This window comes from Carya illinoinensis, chromosome 13 (assembly GCF_018687715.1).
Source record: "Carya illinoinensis cultivar Pawnee chromosome 13, C.illinoinensisPawnee_v1, whole genome shotgun sequence".
NCBI classification, from domain to species: Eukaryota; Viridiplantae; Streptophyta; class Magnoliopsida; order Fagales; family Juglandaceae; genus Carya; species Carya illinoinensis.
The window spans coordinates 20,400,971-20,412,477 of NC_056764.1; the positions used below are offsets into that span (position 1 = coordinate 20,400,971).

The window sequence follows — 11,507 nt, forward strand, 5'->3', positions numbered from 1 at the left end:
ACCAGAATTAGCTTCACCTTTATGTAACCAGTGTTGTTTGGCCTGTTGAGATAATCTCTGTTCGTCTCTACCCAACCATACCTTAAGCTCCAGCTGTGAAGCAGTGAGATCCATCTCCTCCCTTTGAGTATAAGAGCGCTGTAAATTATCTTCAATTTCCTAAATACACAATTCTAGATGTGCAATGTTCAGATCTGTCCTCCCAAACACATGTTTATTCTAGACCCTAAGAGCAGCAGCTTTTAAGGATTTAAGCTTAAAAGCCAATCTGGACAAAGCTGAGCCCGACACTTCTCCTGGCCAAGCCTTGGAAACACATTCAAGAAAAGATTCATGTCAAGTCCACATTTGCTGAAATTTAAAAGATGAAAAACCGTAAGGCACCACCTTCCTGGCCAACATAATATGCATGGGCGCATGATTAGACGACGTTCTAGCCAAGTATTGTAGATGAGCTTCAGGATACTCATCACAACCCGAAGTATTAAAGAAGCAACGATCTAGAAAAGCCCAACTTTGAGTAAAATTAATATGTCCATTGCACCACGACATCGATGACCCACTAAACTGCATCACCAGTAACCCACATATATCAATAGAATTGTTAAAGTCATCAATTGCCACTGAGTTTCTAGGCCTTTGACCACTTCTTTCACTATTGTTTCTAATGATATTGAAATCACCAACAACAATCCTTGGCACATTATGCGTATTAGTCATTTCTAGATCATTCCATAAACGTCGACGGCCTTGATAATAACATTTATCATAAACCAGTGTCATGTAAATAGGTTTCAAGTTATCCAACATTCTCACAGTAATAAACTGATCCCCCATGGCCTGCACTACCAAATTAGTATCTTCTATCAAATTAGGCCTACACTATAAACTGATCTCTCCATACTTGAATTCGACTATGAGAAATCATAGGCTCAGCAAGCATTAAAACTTTAGGCTTCAATTTCACAAGTAATTTCTTTAGTCTACTTCTCAACGTACCCAAGCCTCTTACATTCCAAAATAAGTGGGAACTCATCATAGATCAAGTCTAGAGGGTTTGCTTTTAACCCGTGAAGAGCCCCTAATTTTAACAACCTTTCTTTCTCTCATATCTGTCTCTACTTGTGCATTAGAATCTAAGAGACAATCCTTTCCTCTGGCAAAATGCTGTAAGGGTCTACCCATTTCCGACTCTGAACAAACCTGAATTTCCCCTTCTTCTCTCTCAGTGATATTTGGCACAACTACATTATCATCATTTGTCTCCATATGAATCCCATCGTGACCTCCCACAACAATCAAACCATGTTCATCCACATTACCATCCACAATCAAACCATCATGACCATCCACACCAAGAAAGGCCTCAGAAATCGATGCAGGTTCCTGCAACTCACTAGTATTCTCCATCACATTTGGTACGTCATGCAATTCGGATCCACCCTCTTTCAACGAATTTTCATTTTGTATGCCCAGATCCTCTTGGGGAGATGCCGGCATTGGCACACTGACCCCATCCATAATTTCCACTTCCTCTCGTAAAATACTCAATTTATCAACCAGATTGTTTGTGATTTATGGGGTATCTACTGGTTTGTGTGTTTCTCCCTCTTGAAAAGTCACTAGTCCACTTGCTTCTTCTTCTTGAAACACCACAATTCTTTGCTCCATAACCGTCTCCTTCGCCGCTAGTTTTTTTTTTTTTTTTCTAATCTCTACATACCCATTTCTAATCCACCTTTCCACCGCCAATTTTAGGGTTCTGATCACGCACCTTTTTCTGAGCATTCCTCTTACATGTCTTGTCATTATGTCCTTGCATATTACATTTCGTGCAGTATGCGGGTAACGTCTTATAGATCACTTCCTGCAAGAAACTATGAGGCTGTCGAGGGATACCAATCCAGAATGCCTTCAAAGGCTCCTTAGAAATGTCAATCCCAATACGTACTCTTGCCCCCTCTGTAGGTGTAGCACATTTGGTAGGGTTATCTCGTTTCAGATATCGCCCGAGTGGAGCTGGAATACTGCGCAAGAATGAGTCGTGATAAAAGTTCGGGGGAGGGCCTGGGAAAGAAATCCAGACAGGTACATTAATAGGTTCTTTATCCTCCTGAAATTCTATAGTCCACTGGAAAACACGGTAAGCCACACCATCAATATCTGTCACCTTCCTCATCAAAGCTTTAACAAAATCCTCCTCAGACAACATCCTTATGAAAGCATTGCGAGGTCTTAACATCGATGAAACAATAGGTTGGTTAATGAGACCCCATCTAGAATGAATAAATGCTCTGATTGAATCTAAGGAAGGCCTTTGGCATAGAAATTTAAGAACAATAGAGAACCAAAATGGAAATGCCGATTTATCAATTTCATCCTTAGTGAATAAAATGCACACCTCCCCATCCGTCGTTTTAGGAGCCTGAAAAGGAACCAAGACCTCAGGAATAGGTTGAGGGGAATCCTGAACCAATTTTGCAAACGATCGTAACGGAGGAGGAACCATCACCAAGGGGCCCTCAGCAACAATCTTTAAGAACGAAAGAAAACCCTAGGAGAGGAAAGAAAAATGCTTGTAGGAAGGAGTATTTTTTTCAACATTTTTAACTTGGAACCACTTATTGAGAAGATTCGGAGGAAAGTAGCTAGCTGGAAATTGCATTTACCATCTCAAGGTGGTAGGCTTACACTCTTGGAACATTTTTTTTTATCATGTATGGCTACACACCCTTTGGTGGTTTTAAATGTGCCTATGAAGGTTTTCAAAAAACTCAACTCTTTGATTTCTACATTTTTTCGGGGAGAATTGAATGGGAAATCGAGGATGGAATGGTGTGCTTGGGATCAAATATGCAAACCTTACAAGGAAGGGGGACTTGGCATGTGAAACTTCCTTGAAGTGCAGAGGTCCCTTTAGACGAAATTTGCATGGAGATTGTTAACAGTTGATAATATATGGACCTAGTTTGGATACGGAAGATTTCACCAATTATGGTGAAACAATGGCCTATTTTTGCTAGAGATGAGGTTTCCTTCGGGCTCTTGATGTTACATATATAGATCGTTCAAGGCCTATTTCGAAATTGGTCTATTGGAGGAAACTGGCTGAAGGGTGGATTAAATTAAATTTCATAGGTGCCTTCTCTAGTTATTTTGGTCACGGTACAAATAATGAGGCTGAATTAAGGGTGTTAATAGCCAATATGACTTTGAGTAAAGAGCTGGGTTTTAATCAGATAATTATTGAAAGCAACTCCAAGTTGACTGTTACTTGGTTTAGTAGTTGACAGTGCACGGCATGGTATTTATGGGATTATTGGGATGACTTACTGATTTTGGTAAGAAACGTGCATGTCAACATTAATCATCAGTTTCACGAGGGGAATAATGTGGCAAATTTCCTCACTCGAAGGGGCGAGGAAGGTTATAATAGCACTTTTTCTGACTTTATTTCTCTGCCACGTAAGTTGAAGGGAATGCTCAAGTTGGATAAGGCGGGATTGCCGAATGTTAGATTGTAATGTTCGTTTATTTAATGTGGTATTGCTTTGATTTTTAGGTGTAAAAGATATTCCCCAGCCATAAGTGAGGCCATTTTTTAATAAAGTGCCAGAGGTGCCGCCCTCCTTTTGAAAAGTTCTAGCAGAAATAGGGTGGGGAGTCGCCCTCCCTCGAGAGGGTGGGATGAACCAGCCATCACACAGGATAGGAGACCTGCATGGAGATAATCCCCTACCTCCCTTCAAAGCCAAATAGGATAGAAGACCTGCATGGAGAGTATCCCCCACCTCCCTTCAAAGCCACCCAACAACCATTCATTCTTTTTTGTTTTTATTTTTATGACGAAATAAAAATAAATTTTAGTGGTTTTCTTTGTTATAATTCCAAAATTGAAAAACTTGGATCGTAAGCACTCACTGTTCAAAATAAGTTGGTGAGGTGGCTAATTTCATGCCAAAACAACTGAATTGTCGACATTGTGCACCCTAAACAACCAAATTTTTGCAATTTACAACTTCAAACATTAAGCTCAATGAAGAATACGACAAATGACACAATCTTAAAGGTCTTATATTCAATCAGTGTGCAATCTTATAGGTCTTTCATCATCTTCTCATTTTTGGATAAATGATGAAGACCGTGGATTGGTGTCTTGCAAGTTTCTTTTTGTGTTTGCAGTAACTGCGTACTCTATGATCATTTCACCTTAAATGTAGAACAATATGACCACTATGGTTTATTGGGACGGTGACTGTCATTGGGTAATGGCCATGAGGGGCAGACTCAAAGCTAGGCAAGGCTTGATAGAGTACTGATTAATACCCATTTCGCAAATTGGTTTCATTTAGATTTCTTTGAATATCTTCAATGGAAGATATCGGATTATTGTCATATGCTCATTCACTCCCAAAAACCAGTGGTAAGCTACGACTCTCATCCTTTTCACTTGTAAAATATATGGGTATCTAATTCAAATTTTTTACGATGTGTGGAAGAAGTATGCAAGGAATCAACTACATTTGTGACTCCTGTAAGGTGGGTGGAAAAATTGAAAAAAACAAAGCTTGCGCGACGAGCTTGGATTAAACAGGTATTTGGGCATGTGGGGCAAAGCATTAAAGAATTAGAATAGAGATTGGAGGTCTTAGAGACTCGATTACAAGGGGGCTATGATAATGAGGTAGAATGAGATTTTTTGGTGAGTAAACTTGAACTAGATACAATGGAACGAAGTGAAGCATCCAGACTCTCTCAATTGGCAAAAAAGAGTTGGCTTTTATAGGGCAACCAGAATGGAAAATACATCCTTGCAGTTGTTAACCAACGGAGAAAAAATAATGTCATATAGAACATGCGGCTAGAGAATAGAGTCATTTTGAACTCATCGGAACAGGTCCATCAGGAATCTTTAAATTATTTTCAAAACTATCTTTCAAACGATTCTATTGTTGAAAAGGTGGATCTCCCACCTTTTATACAGTGGTCTATATCTGAGGAAAATAATTTGGCTCTTGCTATAGCCCCGTCTAAGATTGAGATTTTGGCTGCTTTGAAATCAATTCTGAAAGAGAGCTCACCTAGACCAGATGGTTTTGTCTCGAGTTTCTATTTAAGTTGTTGGGATTTGACCAAAGAGGATGTTGTTGAGGCAGCCAAGGAGTTATTTTCAAGTTCTACTATACCTAGATTTTACAGGGTATCTTATCTGGTGTTGATTTCGAAGGTAGAGGATCCTAAGATTTTTGACAAGTTTCCTCCTATCAGCCTTTGTTTAGTTGCGTATAAGATTTTTTTCTAAGGTTCTTGTGCAAAGAATAACACCTTATTTATCTCAATTGATTTCTCAGGAAGAAGGAGCGTTTATTCCGGGTTGCAGCATCTTTGAAAACATCACTTTGGCTTAGGAATTGGTTCACTCTCTAAATAAGAAAGCAAAGGGCGGCAACATTATGGTGAAGATTGATATGGCCAAAGCCTATGATCACATAAATTGGCAATTTTTTTCGGATGTGTTAACATCTTTTCATTTTCTAATCAGGTTTGTAATCTTGTAAGGGAGTGTGTTCAGTCCCCATGGTCCTCCATTATGATGAATGGGACTTTCAAGGGTTTCTTCCAACTGACTCGGGGTCTAAGAGAAGGTGATCCCCTATTTCCATATTTATTTATTATTATGGAGGAGGTGTTGTCAAGATTACTTTGAAGAGGGTTGATTTGGATGTTTTTCTCATCCTGTGGGTGCACCTCTTGTCACACATTTATTGTATGCGAACGATCTTATAGTTTTTGTGAATGGTGGCAAGCGCTCGGTTCATAGGCTTATAAAAACCTTAAAGGTATATGAAAAGTGGTGTGGGCTATTAAGCAATATGGAAAAATCGGCTTTCTTTTTCTCAAAGACCTTTACTACTACGCGGAGTCGTAATCTCATGAGATCAACTGGTATGGTGGAAGGAAAGTTCCCGGTCACCTACTTTGGGGTCCCTCTAGTTGAAGGACGTCTTACATCAAGAGACTTGGAACCACTTATTGAGAAGATTTGAAAAAAAGTAGCTCGCTAGAAATTGCATTTACTATCTCATGGTGGTAGGCTTACGGTCATGAAACATGTTTTATCATGTATGGCTACACACCATTTGGTTGTTTCAAATGTGCCTATGAAGGTTTTCAAAAGACTCAACTCTTTGATTTCTACATTTTTTTAGGGAGAATTGAATGGAAAACCAAGGATGAAATTGTTTGCTTGGGATCCAATATGCAAACCTTACAAGGAAGGGGGACTTGGCATGATAAACCTCCATGAAGTGCAGAGGTCCCATCACATGAAATTTGCATGGAGATTGTTAACAGTTGAAAATTTATTGACCATGCTGAAGCTAGAAGTAATTCTTCCTGATTCTAGAAGTCCATTATTGCAACAGCCTGCTAGAAATTCAATTGTGGAATTTCTATTGGCTTTAAGAACCTCATGAAGACCTCATAAGTTTACATGGATCTATCAATCATTTAGGTTTTAGTCTAACCACATAGTGTTATCACATACTATGGTACTAGAAGTGTGTTTTTAATTATTGGAGATAGTTAGAAGTGTCAGAATGTGCTATGTTTAGTACCATTAGACTCGGTGGATTATTTAAGATTTTATGGTACAATAACTCATTTTCTTATTTTTAGGGGCACTTCGGGACTGAATTTTAGTAAAGGATTTTCATTGTAGCTTCATATAAATATTTAGGATTTTTTGATACCAAGTTTATCGTGCACTTTTTTGGAGTGAATAATGACATCGATAAGTGCATCAAGTGCAATAGTTTCAAAATCACAGTGTGGAATATCCCAACTAAGTTAGAGAAGTTTTAATTGGACATATGGAAAGATCTTAGCCATACATGATGAATAGTATTAGACACTTGGATCAAGAGAAATTAGATTTGGGCTTGATAGTAACCCAAACCCTCTTAAAACCCCAAATTGAGGCACATTCGGTTTAGGCCCACGAAATTGGGCACCCTAGCACTGATTTTGGCCAAGTAATTTCATCTCCCACATGGCTAATCAGAATTCTTCAAGAGGGTCTAGAAGGTTTTAGAAGGGAAAATTCAAAGAGCCATCTCACTCTTCCAAGTCTACACTCCACCTTTAGAAAATAACTGGAGCTGTTTTTTGTAATCTTGTTTTGACTCATTGTTGACTCTGGGCACGGTGGGTACTTAAGGGATGCAGACTCCAGCTTCGGATACTAAATGTTGATGTTGATATGAAATCTGTGATGTTATTCAGAAAGTGTTTGTTGGTGCTGAAATTATAGATATTCTCCATATGCTCTATCCTAGACTGAACTTGCATGTGATGTTTTTATAAATGCCAACTCCCATTTGAAACTCATAGTCTCACCTTGCACAGACTCTTGTAGATATCAGCATCCCAATTTTATCTTGAAAATATCCTCTGGAGGAGCTTCCCATATACTTATAATAGCAGTTGTGCTTGCAGCCTGATCTTTTTCTTGCTAAAAATAAATTCATTCCTCTTTTCACATATACTCCATACAACAACTGCAAATTCAGCCACTTCCTCGTTGTACAAAAAATTGAGTAAGCTCGTGACGATCTCCTTGAAATTCTGTTTTATCAGCCTGGCTTTATGAAGCTCTATTGAGCAGTGGCTTTACGAAATTCTGTTTGACGGTTTGTTCGTGTTTGTGGCAGGGCATTCTACCACTACCGTGGGCTTCATGATGGTAGGTCCTAACAAATACACGGATGTTAACGAAAAGTGTTTTTCTCTTCGGGGGAGAAGACAGTCATTAGCTAGCAGTTGCACTAAAAATTCTAGCAGAACTTCACGAGGGAGTTGGAGTTAGCAGCCTATTTTTGGACAGGACATGAAGAGGAGATGATTTATGTATATTGTATGTGTGTTGGTGGATCAGGGCTACTGATGGCAGAGTTTTGTTTTAGAGCTTTCTAGTTTTGGTATACTTGCATTTTTGTGGCTGTCTGCAAGCTTGAAGAGGTGCTTGTGCATTTTCTATGTGCTTCCTGCCTCTCTGGATTGTAACCTGTACATAGGGAAACCCCAAAACAAACTAAAGGAAAAAAAAATGTTGTACTTTAGACCTTGTGAAATTTGAAGTATAATAGACTGAGAATTTTGTTTTGAAGTTTGTGGATTCAAAAAATAAATGGGTAGATATTTTCATGTTCTTAAAGTCTCCCAAATGAAAGATTGACAGCAAAAAGAATTGCGACAGATGCCCAACACAAAACGCTGTAGAGAAAATATAGGATCCATAGCCTAGCTGAGATACCAAGTTGTAAAGAGATTTGGCAACAATGGGATGACATTTTTTTAGGTAACGCTCTTCTATGGGAAATCACTACAAGAATTTGGACTTTTAGCAGCAATTTAAAAATCGCCGGAAAAGAAATCGCCGTAACATATCACTTATAACGGCGATTTCTTACTCACTGGGGTAAACTAAGTCAAGCTGGCGTGAATTGTCACTCTGAGTATCCCAGCAATTTTGTAATCTTTTAGCGGCGAAAAATGTCACTGCTAAATGTCATAACTCATCTCAGGCGCCAAACTTGAGTTTTATTTCCCTCCCGGCGAGTAATTCACACAGTACCCTCTCTGCTCTCAGTGTGTGTTCGTCATCGATTGCCCATCAGCTTCCTCGAAAATCCGTTCCGGCGAAGCCATACGTGGTAGTGAGAGTAGTAATCCCCATTCCAGAAACGCTCCCGAAGCCCCATCGATACGCCTCCACTACAATAGCTCAGCTTGTGCCAGCGAAGGTTTCTCATCCGTTCCTTCCAAAACCCAAGCTTTGCCTCCATCTTACGTTTTACCCATTAGGCATTCTATGAACCCCCTTCCATTCTTCTACTCCGGCCACCCAATACTTCGGCTACCAAAAATCGATTCCACCTTCTGTTGATATTCCAGTGGACAGATGGCGAGAACTGCCAAAATCGCCCTCTGTTGTGCATTAGATCTACCAGAAAACCCCCGAAAATCCCATTATCCCAAGCATCCTGTGTGCGAGGATGAATAGTCCATTCTAAGCCCTCGGTTGGCCAAATTCCACTGCTCGGGTGCTGCTCAACGTGTCCAAGGTATTTTTCTACTCAGAAACTCTGTTTGGAAGTCATTATTTTCTCCATACATGCATGAACATAGCGCCATTTGAGGGGTTACTTGGATTGTTGGATGACTATAACAAATCATTTTATATAAACTCTTCGTCGTTTTTTTATATTTATTTTTATTTTTTTGTGATTTGTCGATGCTGTGGCTATTGTGGATTCATTGGTTGATTATCAATCGTGGTAGTTGGCAATTTCCCCATATAATTCCTCTAATATATTAGGTCTTTCACTTTGATTATTTTTGCTGCTGTGATTTCTCCATGATTCTAACAATGTGCATTTGAGGTTAGTTTTAGGGCTAGATTCTGGGAAATAATTGATTAGGGAAAATGTAACCGTATATCTCCAACATGAACATGCAGGCTTTAAACAAAAAACAAGTATATAGCAAGAGTTATTTTTGTTCTACTACAAGTATAAAGAATCAGGGAAACTTTGATGAGTGCTTCCATATTTACTACTAGTCTGCCCAATTTCTCCTTATTAAAGCCACTATCCCTTTTATTATTGGTCCATGTATATTTAGGCCCCTTAGTATAAATGCCACTAGGATCACATGCTGAATAAACTTTGAAAAACATTTCTATATATTAATAGCTTCTCAAAGCTGCTCTAAGTATTTTTTCAAATTGGCAGGTAATTTCATTAAAGTCCCCAACACAAATCCATTGAACATTATATGTTGCTGGCCTAATATGTTTCAGTAGATCCCAACTAGACACCCTTTTTGAGGTTTATGGATGGCCATAGAATCCAGTGAATATCCATGATAAACTAACTTCAGGTTCCTTCACACTCACACTAATATGCCAAGTAGAATAATTATATGAGGCTCACTTCCAACTCCTTATTCCATAATAGACACAACCCACCACTACTACCCATACTGCCATCACTAAGAAGATTATGATTGTTGCAAATCATAAATTTATATTGGAATATATAGCATTCCTAAACCCAAAAGTTGAGGTCAATAGAGTGAATTGCCCATAATCCAAACCAATCAACTCGGGCAGTTTTAACACTATATATAAAACATATAACAACTCTTAATTTCAGTGGCAAATACCAAATCAAGTCTTAAAATACCAGAGAGAACAAACAATAATAAAAGGAAATTCTCACCTGAAATTTAAAATGAAATAGTGGCAATAGGAAAGTCACGAAGGCTTGAGCAATTTCTAAGATTAACCACCTCGTAAGGATCTCTAATCAAGGCTTCTTTGTATTGTATTTGCAAATACCTATGAAAGCATGCACCTCAACTAAACTTGTACACCACTCGACAAACGCTGACTTCAAATTTGATTGTGGTTAATAGATCTGGGATATTTGCTTAAGAAATGACAATCATGTGAAATTATAGTTGTCACATCCGATTAAAAAAGAAAAAATCACGAGGAGATTTACTACATAAACTCAACATCCAGAATTGCATATACAAAGTGACCATATATAGCAAAAATAGTGAAAAAGAGGTAATGGAGGGTAAAGCCACTAGCTTGATATCTAAGATTTAGACTTCCCTTGCAGTATTACACAAATGCTGCAAAACTCTTACCAAAACCATACATTTACTAGCATTTAAGGTCACATTCAAACTTAGCACAAGTACTAAATCTACTGAAACTGACTGAAATAGTTCTCAGTCAAAGGCTGGTGGAGCTCAGTGTCATTATTGCATCAATAGTGGTCGATAAGGCTCCAATGCTGCAAACAGCAAAAAGCCCGAAAGCAACTTACTAGACAATAGGTAAAAGTACAGTGCCAACTATTGATTCCAAACATTCATTGTTGTGATTCAATATCCTCATGCATCTGCTTCTCTTCATGCACAATTTGATTGCTGAGAAAACAGAGGAGTAGAAAACATTTGCTGATTCCACCTGTCTAAACAGCCATCTTCATGTGCCACACTTGGATGAATTTTCACTCGCTGGTTTTCTTTACTATTATATGGCTTTGAAGAATGCCAAGTTTGAAGTGCAAAAAATAATACCAAATGAAGCTAAGTTTTTTATTGGGGCCTAAAACATGGCTGGAAATATAAACAACATAGAGATGCAAATTATTTTGGTAGCTTCACAATGGCTATACCTAAAATAATCCAAGTGACAAAATTAAATGTACAAGTGAAAAGATTGTAAACTGTATATAATGTGTGTGTATTCTAGACACAATAATTCTGTCAACAACAACGCCTTTTTCTTTTTTGGTATGATTAAAGAAAGGGAATTAAATTATAAATTTCATAGAGGAAGAAAATATTACTTCAAAATCAAATGTACCAGGGAGTACGGACTTACTTCTTGTATTTTCTCTCCTTTCATTCTCAGGGACCACTTTGGC

The 11,507-nt window shown here is 38.4% G+C and overlaps 1 protein-coding gene across 1 annotated transcript; it reads right to left on the reverse strand.

The window, feature by feature from the left end:
- Positions 1 to 1,729: 1,729 nt before the first annotated feature.
- On the reverse strand, positions 1,730 to 2,509 carry LOC122291027. The gene has a single exon (XM_043098676.1). The coding sequence runs from the start codon at positions 2,507 to 2,509 to the stop codon at positions 1,730 to 1,732; it is 780 nt and encodes a 259-aa protein (XP_042954610.1).
- Between the last annotated feature and the right edge of the window lie 8,998 nt (positions 2,510 to 11,507).